Genomic DNA, 17786 nt, shown 5'->3' on the forward strand with positions numbered 1-17786 from the left:
CACCGCCCCCACCATGCGCTGGGGGGGCCTCATCCTGCTCTGCCTGCTCCGCGGGGTGCTGGGCGCGCCGGGCCCGCGGGGCGCAGGTAGGGGGGCTGGGAGCGCGGCGGGGGGCGTCGGGCGACCTCCGGAGTAGGTGTGTGTGGGGGGGGGTATCCCGGGAGTGGGGGTCCAGGGGGTCCCGGGGTGCGCAGCGCCATGCGCGGCCCCGGGGGCTGGAGCACCCGGCCAGGGGGTCGCTGTGCCCGGGGGGTCGCGCCTCACCCGAGCCGTCTGCCTGCCCCCCCCCCGCGCTGTGCCCCCCCGGGTGGGTTGTGTTTTGGGGGTGTCTTCTTGCTCCGCCCCCCCCCCCCCCCCCAGGCGCGCAGGTGGGTGTCACACCGCACCCCGCAGCCACCCGTGGGGTGGGACCTGCTACGGGGGTCCCCCTCTGCGCCCCACGTCCCCCCCTGCTTCAGCATCCCCATGCAGAGGGCACTGGCACTGTGGGGTGCCAGGACCCCCCCCAAGCCGTGTGGGGCAGAGTGGGGCTAGTGGGGTGCCCCCCCGCCCCCGGATCCCCCCCTTCCCCGTGACACGGCTGATGCTGGCCTGGCTGGGGCTGCAGCCGCGCGGTGAGATTTTGGGGAGGACACCGGAACCTTCGTGGGGGGGCTCGTTGGAGCCTGCGGAACAGGCTCTGCTCCCTGGGGGTCCTCAGTGGGGAGGGGCTGGGCCCCCCCAGTGCCCCCCAGCCCCCCTTTCCCCATCCATCCTCAGGGGGGTACATCCCCCAGCTCAGCCCTGCTCCCCCTGCCTCAGTTTCCCCTCCTGGAGGCACTGGGGACACGCTGCCCCACGGGACAGCTCAGGAGGGGCCCGGGAGCTCGTTAGGCAGTAATTAGCTCCCTCTCCCCTGGGGTGAAGGTGGGAGCCCCCCCCCCCCAGGGGTTAGGGGAGCAGCATGTGGCCCCACCGGGTGTTTTTGCTGTCCCACTCGCAGGGGACAGACGTCCTGGCTCTGTCCCTGCCCGTGGGCGAGCGTGTGCCGGCCGCGCCGCCTCCGCCCGTGCTGAGCTGCCGGGAAATGTGATGAGTCTCTGCAGATTTGGTCCCAAATGGCTTTTTCATGTGTCCCCCCCCCCCCGCCACTGCTGTGCCGTGTTTCTGGCCTCCACTCCCTGGGGCTGGAGCTGGGCAGGGAGGGATGTGGGATGAGGGACACGTTTCTTCTGGAGATGGATGTTTGGAGGCCGCCGTGGTACCCAGGCCCCGTACCCAGGCCCCGTACCGGCCTGGTGGAGGAGACCGATGGCTGGGGACATCGAGGACACAGCCACGCTGGTGCCCTGTTGCCGAAGCCACATCTTCCCTATCTCCAGGACCTCATGCTTCTCCCCACGCGCTGGCGTGTGAGCTGAGCTGGGGGGGTTGGAGGTGTTTTTTGCCTCCCTTCACCCCTCCATCACCGCTGTCCTCCCCAGGCCGTGGGTGTCTGTCACCTGTCCCTGCACCCTGCAGCCACCCTGACCCGAGAAGCCCTTCCCTGCATCTCCATCATTGCTGTGATGCTGCTTATCAGGGCTGAGACCCCCCAAACTCATGTCACCTAAGCAGAAAGCTGCTTTGCTGGGGGAGGGGGTTGATCCCAGCCCACAGGTGGGTGCCAAGCCGGTGTGGGACCCCACTGACCCATTCCTGTGCCCCCCCAGGACGCCCTCCCGGGAGCCCAGCGGTGGGCGAAGGGCAGCGGAGAGCTCGGGAGACCTCAGCGGGGACAGAGGGGACCCACATCAGCCAGGACCTGGTGGGGGGCAGCTTGGCCATCGACACGCTGCCGGCCAATGAGACACGGATCGTGGTGAGTCGGGGTCCCCGCTGCTGCCCCTCGCCTGCCCCGAGGCAGGATGCGGCCAGCGCCTGACCGCCCAGAGCTATTTCCAGGCTGGGCAGGGAGCTGGTGGGGACGCTGGCTCCAGTTTAATATATGGTGGGTAATTACAGCCCAGCGAGAGGTGGCTGTGCCCCGGGGACCGCTCCGAGCCCTGCGGCCGTCCTTGCCCGCCAGCCCTGCCAGGTCCCAGGGCCATCCCTGCCCTGAAACGCTGGGAACACTTCGCTGGCCGCGATGCCACGTGTGATGCTGCCGAGGGTGCTGGGGCGAGGGGGCTGTGAGGGAAGAGGGGGGGGGTCCATGGCAGCTAATGAACTCATGTAGCAGCACTGTCACCTCCTGGGACATCTCACTTGGTTCTCACATCCCGGCTGTGCCTAATTACCCGCCCTCAATTAGCTCCTGGTTATTTGTGGCAGGGCCTCTCTTGGCAGCTGAGGGTCTCGGGGATGCGGGGAGACACGTGGCTCTGGCTGAGGCTGGGTTCTGGTGGAGGATGCGCTGGCCGCGGTGACCGTCCCGGTGTTTTTGCCGGCAGCTGGTGGTGGATTTGGTGGCATTAGTGCCCTGTGGCACAGCGTGCAGGGGAGGAACAGCTGTGGCTGTTTCTGCTCCGCTCGAGCTCCTTGGCCAGCAGGGATAGAGAGGGGCCAGAGGCCAGAGAAGTCCCTGATGTGGAAGTGTTTAAAAAAAACCAGCCCCAAACCAGCCCAAAACCACCACGGCGTGTGGAGATGCCGGGGAGCCGCAGGGAGGGTGTGATGGTGCTTGTGGTTCCCAGGAGGAAAAGGCAGCAATTTCCTGGGGCTCGATGCTGTCGGGGGGATCGGAGCGTCTGCCCCGAGAGCGGGGCCACGTTCAAGGTCAGGGATGCTGCTCCTCCACGCGTCACTGCATCGCGCCGCATCCAGCCTGCAGAAGGTGCGACCCTACCTTGGGCTGAGGCAGCTGTGGCCTGGAGGGGCTTCCCCTCTCTCCCCTCCCCAAATATTTCAGGTTTGGGATGCAGCAGGGCAGCTCAGGACCTGGAGGATGAAGAGGGCTGTGATGTTGGGCATCACCTCCGTCCCTCCCCGAGCTCTGCCCCACGGCGGCTGCACTCCCCACTTATTTGTGTGTCCAAAACCTCCCCGCTCTTAATTCCTGCTGTAACCAAAGCAAGGTGACGGATTAGGACATCCTAATGAGTCAGCGATGAGGTCAGGAGCTCGGCAGCCAGCTCCTCCGCGCTCCCAGCCCGCCTCTATTTCCCCCCTGGTTTATTTGGATGGCGTCGGGAAGGCACAGCAGGGACAAGGGCATGAGAGTTCTTGTCATTTGTCACCCAGTGCTGGCCTGTCCCTGCATCCCAGGGGTTTTCCATAGCGTTTGCATGGGGAGGTGGGTGCTGGGATGCAGCCGGTACTGGCGCAGCCTTCCCTGTGCCTCAGTTTCCCCATCCATAGGGGAGGGAAGGCTCTGGGCTGCACCAGTCCCTCTGGGCAAGAAGGGGCTATAATTGCCATAGGGGAGAGTTGGGAAAGTTTTCCCTGGAGTCAGGGCTTCCACGGGAGGCGGAGGAGTGCGACAGCCCTCCCTGAACTTTACTGAAGCAGAAAAAAAATGCCAGGTTGCAGAATTTTTCTAACAGCATTTTATTCCTCCCACCTCCCGCAGACCTGCAGCAGCTCCCGGGGGAACAGGACGGGGCTGTTGGACACGGGGGGTGTCGCTTTCTGGTTTTTTACCCCCTCCAAGCCACGAAGTCCTGGGCCAGGGGTTCCTTCCCTGCCTCTGGCACTGGGGTTCGTGCGCAGGGAGAGGGTCCCGGGGTCGCCCAAGGTGGGGGGAGCTGGAGGGAGGATGCTGGGGGTGAGGGGGGCGGGGGGTCAGAGGGGGCTGAGCGGCAGAAGAGCAGCAGATGGGGACAAGCGGCGAGCGTGGCAGCGCGCCAGGTGCTGGCACGGAGCAACGGAACAGCGCTTTCCCAAGGAAAATTAAGATGCTTCTCGTCCCCCCCCCGGCCCCCAGCATGAACCGGCCTCCCCTGACAGGCAACAGCTCCCAGCTGTGTCCCCAGCTGTGTCCCCAGCCCCCCACGTGCCGAATCCTGTCGGAGAGGGACGGTGTGGCCAGGACAGGAGCTGCGCAGGGCTGGCTGCACCCGGGATGTCACCTGCTCCCGGTGTCCCCAAGGAGCTGCCGCAGAGCCAGGCGGACAGGTCCCCGCTGGGGCCGTGTGTCCTTTGGGAGGTCCCTGACCGCTCTGAGGTGGCTCTTGGCAGAGCTGCCCTGTGGTCTGTGCCCTGGGCTGTGGGGGAAGGGGGGCGCGGGGGTGCTGCTGGTGGCATGGGGAGGTGGCGGGGGGGTGCCTGGGGTCCCTCTCCTTGCCCTGGGTGAGGAGGGGGGGGTGGTCGCTCATGCAGAGCCGTGGCCCATCGCACGCTCCGGGGGTGCCACCCAGCAGAGCACCCCCAGCCCTGCTCCCCCACCGTGTCCCCCCTCCTCAGCCCCTCGCTCCCGCTCGGCTGGCGGCGGTGGCTTGGCCGCTTTCCCCAGGCTGCCTGGTCCAAGGGTCGTGGTTTCCTCGGAGCTCCTGTCTCCGGTGGTTTGCTTCGCTTCTAGCGATCTGTTTAGCCTGTAACTTCGAACCCCTGGCTCTGGAGCGGGATGTTTTCCTCCTGGGAATGTTGCATCCGCTTTGCTCAAGTCTCGTGTGGGTCACATCTCTCTCTCGCCTGCCATCTCTGCGCTCCATCGGTCTCCTGGGTCTTCTCTGCACCTTCTCCTACTGCTCAGCATCCTTTGCTGGCTTCACACGGGGGTTTCTGTGCCGGGTTTGTTGCTGCTTCGTGCTGAGGTTGGGTCCCTGCTGCTCGGAGCCGTGCCTGGGGGTTCACACCTCCTCAGAGCAAGCTGGGTGACGCTGTCCCCCCCGTCTCCCCCCGGCTGCAGGAGGACAACCACAGCTACTACGTGTCACGGATCTACGGGCCAGGGGACACCCGTCTGAGGGGGCTGTGGGTTGACATGGCAGCGGCTAACAGGAGCCAAGTGAAGATCCACGGGATCCTCTCCAACACGCACCGGCAGGCCTCGGTGAGCCCACGGGGCTGGTGGGGGCAGCCTGGGGTGTCCCCGTGTCCCCTCTTCCCACAGGGATTTTCCAGTGGTGGCACCTTGCCCCCGGGCAGCAGCACCCCCCCTGGGTCCTCGTGACAGCCCGGTGGAGACCGAGGCTTGGGAAGCATTTAATCTCCCACAGCCCCAGTTTGGAGCTGAAGGGGACGAGCCATGAGGACTGGGCACCCACAGGACCCCCGCTCCCACCCCTCTCCCATTCCTCCAGACCCCAGTCCCGGGAGCTTGCCCCAGCCCAGGGCAGAGCTGGTGCTGGTGGGCACGGACCCGTGTTCCCCCCCCCCCCCAATTCCCACAGGTGTTTTTCCAAGGGCTGAGGACAATTCTCACCCCATCTCCCTCCCGCAGAGGATCGTCCTCTCCTTTGACTTCCCCTTCTACGGCCACCTCCTGCGACAGGTCACGATAGCAACAGGGGGTGAGTCGGGGTGGGATGGGGGTCTGCACTGGGTAGGTGGTCTCGTGGGGATGGGGCTGGACACGGTGCTGGCTCTAACCTCGCCCCACATCCCTGAGCCCTGGGGAGCTGAGACAGAGAAGGGGCTGCAGCCCTTCCAGCTTTCTCCCTGCACCCCAAATCCAACCCCTGTCCTGCGGGTCCGCGGGGAGCTGGGTGCTGCTGGTGCCTCGGTGTCCGCAGCAGTTGAGGGGATGCAGGGGGGGCTTGGGGGAGACCTGGGAGGGGGATGCTGGGGGTCAAAAAGGATGGGTGAGCCGGGGCAAGGGTGGTGGGAGGTCGGGAAGAGGGAGAGAGCATCCCGGGGTGGTGGAGGGGAGCGTGCGCTGCTTCACCCTCCTCTGCTCCTCAGGTTTCATCTTCATGGGGGACGTCATCCACCGCATGCTCACGGCCACGCAGTACGTCGCCCCTCTCATGGCCAACTTCAACCCCAGCTACTCCCGCAACTCCACCGTCCAGTACCTGGACAACGGTGAGCCCCGTTCTGGCTGCCCCCCTACCCCTGCTAGCCACATCCCTGCAGTGGTAGCCCAGTTGCCCGCTGCTTCCCTGTGAAACTGGGCAAAGGGGGGGCTGGAGCCAGGTGAGGGTGTGGGGGAGGGGAGCCTAGGGCAGCCGGGGGTGTTCAGCACCCGGGAGGGGCTTGCAGAGGGGGGGCAGCAGGGATGTTTGGCAGCGGTTTGCTCATGGATCTGCTCAGAACTGGAGGTTGGGGACGAGGTGGTTTGGAGCTTCAACCTGTCAGGCTGTGGAGATGTGGCACAAGGAGAGACTCAGGGGGGGACGACACTGACCCCCTCTGGTCTCTCCCCCAGGGACGGTTTTTGTGGTGCAGTGGGACAAGGTCTATCTTCAGGGGAAGGAGGACATGGGCAGCTTCACCTTCCAGGCGGCCCTGCACAGCACCGGGAGAATCGTCTTTGGGTACAAGGAGGTGAGAGATGTTTCTGCTGGGGCAGGCGCGGCAGGAGGGTCCCCGTGGGGGATCCCTGTGGGTCTGGGGGGAGACGACGGGCTGTAACTGTTCACACGCTGAGTCTGGGCATTCCCAGTGCCACCAAAGCACTGGAGACTCCTACAGCAGCGCCAGGAGCCCGGGGCAGGGCTGAGGTCCATCACGTCCTCTCTCCCCGGCTGCAGATCCCCATGCCGGTCCTACAGATCAGCGCCACCCAGCACCCTGTGAAAGCCGGCCTCTCCGATGCCTTCATGATCCTCAACTCGTCTCCCGAGGTGCCTGGTGAGTCCTTGAGGAACAGGGGGAGGCAGCTGATCCCACCGGGATGCCGAGGCTCCCCTGGCATCGCAGCTGGGAGAGGGGGCAGCTGGGGAAGGAGAGATGAGATGTCCTCGGGTTTGGGCGCTTCAAGGCATGAGGGTGCGCTGCTTGGATTCACGATGGGGAGCAAGGGAGCGTGAGGAGGCGTACGGGGCTCGGCTGCAGCGATGCTCTTGTGTCCCACATCCCTCTGGGGGTGCCTCCCCCTCGGGGAGCATCTCTCCATGGCCAAGCTCTGGGTGGCCCCGGCTCACGACGAACGCTGTGTGCTTTGGCAAGGCGCTGCAGGCAAAAGGCCTCGGTGCTTCTCGCCCAGCGTGTTCCAAATCGCTGCGAGCAGCCAAGCTATCGCTTCCCTGACTTCCAGCTGATGAGGAGGAGGGGAAGAACAATTGCAAATGAGCCTGGAGATGGACAAGAGGCTTGGCAGGGGGTGGGGGCTGTGTGCCCCGTTTCTATAGGCATGGGGGTTTAGGGGAGCCTGCAAGCCGTGCTGCTGCTGCTCTGGTTTGCCCTTCAATGCGTGTCATGGCACGGGTGCTGCAGGGCTGCTGCAGGCAGGGCTGGGACCTGCACCTGCGTCCATGGGACATGGGGACAGCTACATGCGTGTCTGCATGCTTATTCCACGTGTGCCACGCGCTGCAGGCATGGGGCGAGCTCGCCAAAAAGGCTCTTCCAGGCTCTGCCATCCCCTCTTGTCATGAGGAGCCCAACCTCGCTGCTGCCTCCCCGCGCTGCGCCCGACGCGGTTGCTTTTCCTTGTTATTTATGGAGCCTGCCATCTGGCCCTCATTTATTACCCGTTTACAACAGTTTGTGTAAAAATCTCGGCCAGGCTGGATGGTGCCTCCCCTCCCCGCCAGCCTGCCCTCATCGGGCTGGTACCCTCCGTCCCCGGTGGGCTTACGGACCCCTGCCTCTACCTCCTGCCTGCCCCGGGGGGGTGAGGGGAGAAGAAATGCAAGAACCGGGCATGAAAAAAACTAATGAGGTGAAGAAACAAGGCTTGAATGGAAGGAGAGGAGGGGGTAGAGGGGGGAGCACTCTGTCCCGCTCATCCAGTGGTCTCCCAGAGCCGTGCTGGAAGGACAGGTTTGATTAGGTGTGCAGGTAGGTGTGATGCCAGGGAAGCATCTTGGCTGGTGTCACCACATGAATTAGTGGCAGGTTGTGGGAGAAAATCTGGGAGAAGCCTGAATCCAGGATAAGACCCCTCTGGCCCCCAGGATGAAGGGGAAAGAGAAGGAAGGGGGAGCTGGGGGAAGGCGCCAGGGGAGCTCCAGGCAAGCGCTGCGCACGGGGGAGGCTCGCAGCCTCGTGAGTCACTGACGAGCAATGTGTTGTGCAGCTTGGTGTTTGTTTGGAGCGATGCAGGACTGGACCACATCCATCTCGGGAGTCTCTGCTTGGGGAGAGGGGGGCAGAGAGCTCCAAGCTCCTCCTAGCAAAACCGGGAAGAGGAAAGCAGTGCCCTGACATCCCTCCTCCCCACCAGCACCCCCCTGCCTTGCTTCTCCTGCAGCCTGACAGCCTCCGCACCCTGTCCTTTCCCACAGGAACGACCCCAAGACCTGGGGCCACCTTTGCCTTTCAGCTGGGAGGTGGCAGCAACCTCAGCTTTCCCCGCACGTGCTGGGATTCCGGCTGGGATTGCAGGGTGGGGAAGGGTGTGCAGGGTGGGTTTGCGCCCAGCCTAAAGCCAAGGCTCCGCGTTTCAGAGTCCCGCCGTCGGACCATCTATGAGTACCACCGTGTGGAACTGGACACCAGCAAGATCACCAACATGTCAGCCGTGGAGTTCACCCCACTGCCCAGTAAGTTGGACAGGCTGGCTTGGTGCCCCAGAACGCGTTCCCCTCCTGTGGTTGCAACCAGCGGCTCCAATTTACAGCCAAAGAGGGAAGCCAAGGCTGGAGGAGGCAGGTTCAGTGGGTGCTGCCACCCATCACCCAACATTTGGGATCCTCCTGTGCACCAGAGCCAGGGAGGGAGGGTGTGCTACCAGCTGGGGTACAGCTTGCCCCTGCACGGGGGTCCCCCAGGCATTCTGTGGCTGTTGCTGAATGTCCTGTACATCCAGCCCTCTCTGGATTCATCAGCTCAGAGTCAAGCTCAGGCAACAGCAAATGCCACACGTGTGCCAGCCTGGCGGCTCCGTAGCTGAGGCAGGAGCCCGGCATGCGGCACAGCTCAGCTGGCATGGAGGATGCTGATAAAGGAGGGATGGAGGATGCTGATAAAGGAGGGATCCGCAGGGGCTTCACCTGAACCGATTTGCTTAGCGCTCCCCAGCCAAGCAATGGGAGCAGCGGTGCCAGGCACGATGTCCCTAGGATCTGCTGTGGTCCCACGCTGCACTCCCTGCTGCTCTCCCAGCACCCTTCCTCGTGTGCAGCCGTGTCGATGGCTCTTGTTGCTCACCAGTAGATCCCCTCTCGCCCCAGTACTTTATTTCCTGTACTGAAATTTCCAGCATTTCCCACCTGTCCAGCCACCGAAACTCCTCTTTGCTCCGTAAGCTGCAGCTAATTTTGCTGGACACTGGTTCACTTCAGGTCTGTCTACAAGACATTTTCTACGCCTCCACACTCTGCTGAAATTTCTTAAAGATCCTGCTAAATAGATACATTTTTAGTGTTCGGATCCAAGGACACATGCGCACAAGGGAAAGTCATCATGCAGTCCGTAAATACAGAGCAGAGAGTAAATCTGTCATGAAGATACCAAGGTTATGCATTTAAATGGTCTCCCTGGGGTATTTTATGACAATTTTAACAGCAGGCAGGGTTACTGCAAAGCAGATCATAAATAAGCATTCTGCAATAATTCTATTTTTTCTCTTTAAGACTTGCTATTTTGTTTTTCCCCAGCAGCTAGGGTAGCCGAGAGCAGTATCTTCAGAGGACCCACAGAGCGGGAGAGAACTAGACTCCGCTTTTTCTTCTGGGGGTTTAATTTTTAGCCTTATTCAGGTCAGAAGTGGATGAACTGGGTTAGCCTCGGCCTTTTCTACAGAGGTCCGTGTCCTCCACGTGGCAGTCCGCTGGGGAAAGCGGAGGTGGTCAGGACTGGAGGCCACCAGAGCAGTGTGGGCAGCCCAGGTCAGGGGCAGCAGCGGCGGTGGGTTTGCGAGGGGCAGCCTGGCGAGCCCAGGGATGGAGTGTCTGGGTCAGGGTGGAGGTGCACCAGGCACCCCAGGTGGGATGGGGATGCTTCTGCCTTTTGGGCAGGATGTGACCCTCTGGTGCTCTGCCTTCATCACTTGGTATTTCCCAGGACTGGATCGGCTCTCGGCTCTCATCGCAGGCCGTCAGGGACTCCCAAGGGGCTTGTTAAAACTGCCGGTTCACTTGACTTCTTTTGCAGACAAGCCCTCTTGGCCATCTTTTCTAGACAGGGTGACGAGCAAGTGGTGGTACTTTACGAGCAGCTAGTCCTCTCCAGCGTGGAGATGTTCTTGCAGAACTACTTAGTGTGGACATAGCAACAGAGGGTTAAACCTCTCAGTTTTGCTTGCTTCCTTCTGAGAAACACCCTCTGTAGAAGAAGAAATGGCATAAGCCTCAGGTGTGTTTTAATTCCCAGCTGAGCAGAACGGGAAGATGTTTGCAGGTGGACGGGGAGTCCGCTCCTGCTCAAACGGTGCTGACTTGTCCTGCAGGTCTGTGGCAGAGGGAGGTTGGGTTAGAGACTCATCCCTTGACGCTCTGGCTCTCCCCGTGCCACCAGCTCTCAGCAGATGCTCCCTCGTGCCCGTGCAGATGCTGGTGTATCACTGCCGCGTCTCTTCTCTCTCTTTTACAGCTTGTCTCCAGCATCAGAGCTGTGAAATGTGTGTGACCTCAGAGCTGACCTTCAACTGCAGCTGGTGTCATGTCCTGCAAAGGTAGCTGCCATGAGTTTCCTTCCCACCTCTTCTCTTGCTAATGTTTCTGTTGCTGGGAGAGCAAGTGCAACTCCAGGTCTGATGCCTGTATTAGTGTTGTTGGGTTTTTTATTATTATTTTCCTTTTTTGGCTGGCTTTGGGGTTCTGTTGCATTTTGGTTCAGTGAGGGTGCTGCGCTCAGCCTTGCAGCCGTGGTTAAGCGGTGATCTGAGCTCCGGTTACACGCCGCTGAAAGGAGACGTTTTGGGTTTTTGGTCCTGATGTTTTGATGCAGCAGCTGGAACAAGTTGAGACCAGAAGCGCGACTCAGTAAGCTTAAACATGGGGGAAACGTGTCCTGACTTAGGCTGTGATTTCAGACAGAAGGGCAGGGCAGGGAGGCTGGGGAAGGCTTCAGTCTGAAGGATGGCAGGTAGGTCACAGAGCCAGGGATGCTCCTCAGGACCCCCAACTGCAGGGGGGGCTCGTCAGAGGGGAGACACAGCAAGGGTGGGGGGCACTTGCTGCTTTTTTGGAGGTAAACGGAGGATGCGAGGGGACGAGGCTGGCCCCGCTGCAGTGCCGGCCATGCAGCAGCCCTGCTCCGTGCTCTCCTTCAGCTCCAGCAGCGTGATAAGGAGCATGAGAGAGTTTAATGAGATTTTGCTGAAATATTTATTTAGAGCTAGTGGCAGGGGAGAGGGCCCAATAACACAGATCCTCGCAGGTGGCATGGGGACAGCCGTGCTTTGGAAATGCCCAGCTCTCCCAGGAAGGCACGCAGGCTGGCTCCCGTCCCAGTGCCTGCCGCAAGGGCAGCCTTGGCTCACCCCGGCGTCGCTTGCAGGGCACCTTCACCCCTTTCTATAGCCCTTCTCTCAAGACTTGCACCCTTCCCTTACACGGAGCAATTTCGGCAAGGTATGAGCAGGACAGCTGGGACAGGGAAAGATCCCAAGACATCAGCAAAGCGACCCTATAAATCAGCGTTGATTCACTGCCTTTCAGTGGGCTGGAATACAACCCCAGCCAGGGGAACATCATTTTTCAATGACAGTTGCTCAGTGGTGGCTTCAGATCAGAGAATATTATGTTCTCGCAGCTGAGAGAGATGCGTGAAACCAGATGTGGCTTTGGTAGCAAAACCAAGCCTGGGATACAGTGGCTTAGCCTGGATCTTGTTTATGCTGAAACCCCGAGGTTCGAGGACTTCATCATTCTGCTTATTCCAAATTCACAGCGTTTGCAAACCCAGTCTTCCAAAATCCCAGCCGCTGTTGCAGGATGTTTGTTCTTATCGCTTATAGTCAGGTGACTTCTTGACGCGTTGGCTAAAAGCCACGCTTCCTGCAGCCGTAACGGCGTGTCGGCACCTCAGCCCTGCAGCGCCGGAGTTACAAATGGAGAGTACGAATGGCAAGCGTGGTGGAAAACGCAAGCTAGAGCAAGGCTGCCGCTATCTCGTTGGCTTTCAACCAGGTTGGTTTTGCAAAGCCAACATGATCTTGCCCAAGGAACTTGGTGGGGTGGCTTCCAGGCTGAGCTGGACTCGGGATGCACCCCAGAGTCCTCTTAGCTCTCAGCTGGGCAGTGGAGTTTGTTTTTTTGCTTTTGCTGAGCCTGTAGTTGTTACAGGAACAGTACTTTCAGCAGAGATCTTGGTGACTCAGCAGGTCCTGCAGGTTTTTGTGGCTTTTCCTCTTTTTTTTGGTAGTTGGGTAAATTAGGGCTGATATGAGCTGAACCCCTGGTTCACATTTTGGTATCCCCAGAGACTTTCCAAGGGTCAGAGTGCTATTTCATTCCCTCTGCTTCTGCAGAGATTTCTCTAGCTGGTGTTTTCCTGATGTCGTTTGTAATTTCTTTAATGTGTTTTTCCTGTGCAGATGTTGCTGGAAAAAAAAAAAGCCTCGCGAAGATCACGGCCTTGCCCTGGCACAGAGTCCAGGGGATGGAAATTCAAACTCAGTCTATATATTTTTCCTATTTCTCTGCTTCTCCGTTTCCCTTGGAGAAGTGGTGTTGACCCTTTTCCTCCTCGGTGAAGAGGAACATTTGGGTCCTTCCAGCACAGCTGTACTGGAAACCCCATGTCTTTGGAGGCCAACTTGTATATAATCTTTCCAGTCCTCAGATACTTGTTTATCCAAGTGTTTGTATGCAGCGCCCATCGGGGCAGCATTTGGGACTTGCAGGCAGCTTAGAAATCACGGGCAAATAAGCATTATTATTGCTGTGTCTGTCAGGAATTCCTCTGCCACGGGCTAACGCTTCTTTTCTCCACAGATGTTCCAGCGGCTTTGACCGGTACCGTGAGGAGTGGCTGTCCTACGGCTGTGGCCAGGTGAGGCTGAGAGAAGAATCACTTCCCTTAGGTCCTCCACTAGGAGGGATTCTCATCTGCAGAAGACAACAGTGGCCCTATCCCAGCTCAGAAAATTCATGCTCAGCTCCGCTTGACCCACGCTGCTCTGGAACAGGCTGGGTATCCCTTTACATAATCCCCTTCCCATTACAGTGGATGGTTAAAGGATAGTCCATCTAACCCAGCGTGTGCCTTACTGGAGTCTTGTTTTGGTGTTGGTCGATGCTGGATATTCAGTAAAGGTGCAGAGACCTCCCTAAGTTAGCAAATGGTGCAGTTTGAGTACACTGGGATATTTTTTTTCTTCACCTTCTGAAGCATGACTCTTACTCACTCTTAAGCATGAAGAAATTAGCCCTTGTGATATTTTTTTGTCCTTGTTAGCACAATTATCTCCACATTGGATGAACTAGTTTCTTTGTCTCAGAAAGATCAGCTCTAATGAAACATCTGTTTCTGCTTTGGGTGGTTTTTTGGTTGGTTATTGGGCTTTTTTCCTTTCCCCACTGAAAACTCAGCTTTGTTCCCTGTTAATCAAGAGGGCTGAGTGAGGAAAAAGGAGGTCACAGGACTGATGTAAGGTTAGCCAGCGATGCAAGGAGGTCAGGCTGCAGGACCTTGCCAGATCATTGTCATTTGTCCTACTTCAGTGGTTCCCAAACTTTTTCTCCTCTTCTCCAACCTCCAGGTCACCCCCCACATACTTCCCTCTGGTACTTCTGGACCATGTCCCCTGCTTTCACTCCGGGTTTGAACCCCAAGGGCTCAGTTGCCTTAAGCCTGGGAAGCGCAGCCCTCACCGCTGGCTCCCTGGCACTCTCGCTTTACGAGAGCTGGGAAAAGTAGCTGTTCTCTCTTTTCTTTCCAGTCAGATGAGAAGACCTGTGAGGATTTAGCAGAAGGCAACTACTATTCAGCACCTCCTGAGAGCTCCTTCTCACCGCTGGATGAGGATGTCACCACCTCCACGTCCTCGCTCTTCATTGACAGCCTCACTACGGAAGGTAGGGGCAGGTGGGGTGAGCAGGGACGCCCCATCCTTGACGCTTATCCCCGGCGAGGTCTTTCACTCCGATGCCTCATAAAGCCAACTCACATCCAAATAAATACAATCACGACCCCATCTTTGAAGCGCAAGGGCAGGGGTGAGGACAGGAGGCAGTGGACAGGAGAAGGAAGGGCAGCTGAAGAGGTGGGACTGAGTGATGTGGCCAGGGGGGAGATGAAACCCTCCAGTGGGAAGAGTTTTACAGTTGCAGCGCAGCCTTCGGACACGTTCGTGAAGGTCAACAAGCAACTAGTCCCTGGTGGACAGACTCCCCAGCATCGTAACAGAGGTTAATACTGTACATCGAGGCTCGTGCTTTTAATGTGCCTGGTCTTAGCTGGTGGCTCAGGGCTGCCAGCACTCTCAGACTGGCAGTAATACAGCACAGGCTGGTGATTGCCCTCTGCTTGGGAACGGCGTTCGTTTCGGCATAGGAAAGCTCCACATAAGAACCCGAGTTTCCCTCGAGACACCCATGTTCTAAAGCTTGATAATCCTATTAACACAGGGCTGGCTCCTCAGATCCTAGCGGCAGGTATCACTTCAATTTTGCTGCTTAATAGTCCCTAACGCAAACTGCTAATTAGAATAAATAGAAAGGAACATTAGTAATTGTCCTTCAGCAATGGGAAGGAGTTGGGGGGAGGAACGGAGTGCCTGCCTGACAGAGTTGACTTTGAAAGGAGCAATTAAAGGAAGGGGGAGCGTAACACCACCACTGAGATTATTTTCCAACTCATTGCCAATTCTTGGAAAAAGAACAAGAGGCTTTCTGTGACATAGTCAAGCATGAAGTTAATTTGTAATCTTGGAAGGAAACAAACAGCCAGCTGCATCAGGCAGCGAACTTTATCTGGAGAAGCACAGCGAAGGAAGGAGTGAAGCAAAGGAGTGGACCCACCCCTCCGCAGCCTCCCCAGCCAGCCAGCCCTGCTCGCTGGATCTTGTGGAGATGTTTGGGGATGCGTCTGGCTCGCTGGTCATGCGTCAGTGCTGCAGCAAGCAAACGCGTGAGCCAAGCAGTAAGAATCCTGGATCAGGCTTTCAGCTGGACTCGCGAGGTTGGTGATGTGGAGGCCATCAAGGCATAAAGCCTTGTACGATACGTCCTGGCTCTTCCGGAATGAGGTGAAGAACGGAACTGGATTTGGGGCTCCTGTGGAAGACAGCTACAGCGTAACACCCATCGATTTGGGATGTATTGGCGGGGTATTGCTGCAAATGCCATAGTCTGAACACAGACACCCACCAGGGCTGGGGCCTCATCCAGCATTCCCTGATTGTTCAGCCTTGCACACTGAGCATCCTTAATGACCAGTTTCCCCAGGTGTTTGTGCTCCAGGAAGACAACCAACCATAAGCCACATGTTTTCACTATTGTTTTCTGTGTGCCTTCCTCTTCTGCCAAACTCAAGAAGTTTAAAATTGTCACTGGCCACGTAAGTGCTGTGCAAAGACGTGCATTCTGTCAGTGGCCCCATTACAGAGGAACAAAAGTGGGTGGGAAGCATGCAGAATATCATAGAAAGCTCCTAACTTTACTTTTTTTGCCTTTCTTTTCTTTTTTTAGATGATACGAAGCTCAATCAGTATGCAGGAAGCGAAGGTAAGGCCTTAATCTTCACTCTTGCCTGCTTACAGTTGTTCCAAGCGAAAACATGTTACACTGAAAGCAAATGCACCGGGGAGTTGCGATCAGTCAGCAGGGTGGACAGGTGAAACAGAGATTGGAAGGATGTAATCAAGATAAGGCTCCTATTATCCTTACTCTGATTAATACCATTTCAGATAGTGAAAAGTGAGAGTCAGGACCAATCTGCTTTACCCTGACGCTGTTTGTCTACTTTTCCCACGTAGTCCTGCTGTGCAAACTAAGATGATAAGTTTCCTCTTTCTGTGTATTTCCCTTTCTTTGCAGTTTTTTGCATAGACACAAAGTCCTTTTTTTCTTTTGAATTTCCCCAGCTGTGACAAAGAGCAGTGTAAAATCCAAACATAAAAAGCATCCTTAGCCCAGCTCTGCCTTTTTTATCTCTGTTCCCTTGAATCTTTTCTCAGTCCAAGTCTGTGCGTCACCCCCGAGGGCAGGGAACCAAACTGTTGCCAGTAATGCTCTTACTAATTTCAGAGTATGGGAAGGAGCCGAGCCCTCTTCACCTGATGTCAGGTTTGCAAGAACTTTGGTCAAACCATGAGCCTATCCCTTGTACCTGAAATCAGCTCAGGGAGTTAAACTGGCTGAACTGGGTGCAGGATCAGTTCCTTTGCAGACATGGGGCCTTTGAAATGCATGATCTTCCCAGTTTCAGCCAAATTGCTCCCCAAATGGCTGGTAACGTCACTGTTAATATATGCCACATCCACCCTCTGTAGCTCTGTGCGATTGTATATTCATAGCCGAGGAGCGAGGGCAAGCTGGAGGGCTGTGGGTAAGACACACTGAGGACCCCACTCAGCATATGGCTAATGGCTTTCTATCAGAGTGAGCAGCCAATATATAAAGAATATGGATTGGAGAGGGGGTTACTGCATGGTGGTGGTTTAATCTTCTTTCAAACCAGCTAACTGCTATCAGCTGAAAGGAATGCTGGAGCTCAGGCAGCTCTCCAGTGCATCTTCCCTTCTTGTGGAGCCAAACAAGGGCAGGCCGAGTTGCTTAGTCGGCCATGCGGCGCTCTGGAGGGTCTCGCCTCGCTTTGCTTTTCTGTCCTTTCTTTTCCCGAGGTCTCAACACAGTTCGAGACTCAATGGAATCCTTTTTTTTGCAGGTGTGGGAAGCAGCCTTCCTTCCAAGAAAGCAGGCGCCCCGATTCACACAGGTACTATCGTGGGGATCGTTCTGGCCGTGTTGCTCATTGCAGCTATAATCCTTGCTGGAATTTACATCAACAGCCACCCCACCTCCAACGCTGCCCTGTTCTTCATTGAGGTGAGTGGAGAGCCTTATCCCGGGCTGGTTTTTTCTTCCTGTGCTATCCACGCAAATCCTAACCTGCTAGAGGAGAGTGGGGAGCAAAGAGAAGAGGAGAGGGGAAACTTTGGTAGGGTTCATATCTGAGTTTCTTTTCATGGTCCTACAGTCACAGCTAATCCCCCAACCTCCAGTTGATGATGTTTTAAACTTAGGCTCTCTCCCTCCCACACTGTTTTATTTTGCTCCCTTTCACATGCTCCCTTTCACACATCGCCTTTTTTTTTCCCCGTGCAATGTTAGACTCTTCCACCTGCTTGCATGAGCAGTCGCCACGCAGCCTGGTTGGAGGGCTCAGTTGGAGCTATGGCATAATTGAGATCGCTGCCTTTTGAATTGCCCAGCTGGATTTTGTTGACTAAATTTGTCAGACTTTACTGATAGATGTGATGCCATCAGCTACTCTGGAAGTGGTGGCGTGAATGCTCTAAATGGAAGATTTTAATTCTCGGAAAGATAGGGGGTCCAGCAATCTCCATCTGCTGTTAAAAGCTAGAAGACCGCTTGGTGTAGGATCCCGAGGCAGTCAGAAGTGGGCTGAATCCTGGCACAGGAGCTGCTGCGGAGGGAGCGAGCAACACTAAGCCCTCAGCCTTTCCTTATCGCTCCCTGGCTTTTTCCTAGAGCACTTGTCTTTCCTCCATCTGCCCTGTTTGCAGAGACAGGCTTCAGAGGATTGATCTGCGTGGCCTCTACCAGTTCAGTACCTGAGGACTTGGCAATGTTTGATGCATTTATCTACACACGGCTGAGAAGGGGCAATCGGGTGTGCCTGTTTTGCAGATCGAGGGGAGACACGAA

General features: G+C 57.5%; 1 protein-coding gene across 2 annotated transcripts in view; it reads left to right on the forward strand.

The window, feature by feature from the left end:
• PLXDC1 (plexin domain containing 1) overlaps window positions 1-17786 on the forward strand; it is an 18283-nt gene continuing 497 nt past the window's right edge. Inside the window, exons 1-13 of one of the 2 annotated variants that reach the window (XM_037411311.1) lie at window positions 1-86; window positions 1692-1840; window positions 4808-4951; window positions 5342-5411; window positions 5803-5925; window positions 6269-6387; window positions 6594-6693; window positions 8454-8549; window positions 10540-10621; window positions 12888-12945; window positions 13835-13970; window positions 15585-15620; window positions 16783-16943. In XM_037411311.1, the coding sequence (XP_037267208.1) occupies window positions 14-86; window positions 1692-1840; window positions 4808-4951; window positions 5342-5411; window positions 5803-5925; window positions 6269-6387; window positions 6594-6693; window positions 8454-8549; window positions 10540-10621; window positions 12888-12945; window positions 13835-13970; window positions 15585-15620; window positions 16783-16943 (1347 nt within the window). In that variant the 5' untranslated portion in view covers window positions 1-13. Of the gene's footprint in view, window positions 87-1691; window positions 1841-4807; window positions 4952-5341; window positions 5412-5802; window positions 5926-6268; window positions 6388-6593; window positions 6694-8453; window positions 8550-10539; window positions 10622-12887; window positions 12946-13834; window positions 15670-16782; window positions 16944-17786 lie in introns of those variants that run through there. The other variant, XM_037411310.1, reaches the window with a different exon arrangement.

The sequence above is a fragment of the Falco rusticolus genome, chromosome 18, assembly GCF_015220075.1.
Source record: "Falco rusticolus isolate bFalRus1 chromosome 18, bFalRus1.pri, whole genome shotgun sequence".
Classification (NCBI taxonomy): domain Eukaryota; kingdom Metazoa; phylum Chordata; class Aves; order Falconiformes; family Falconidae; genus Falco; species Falco rusticolus.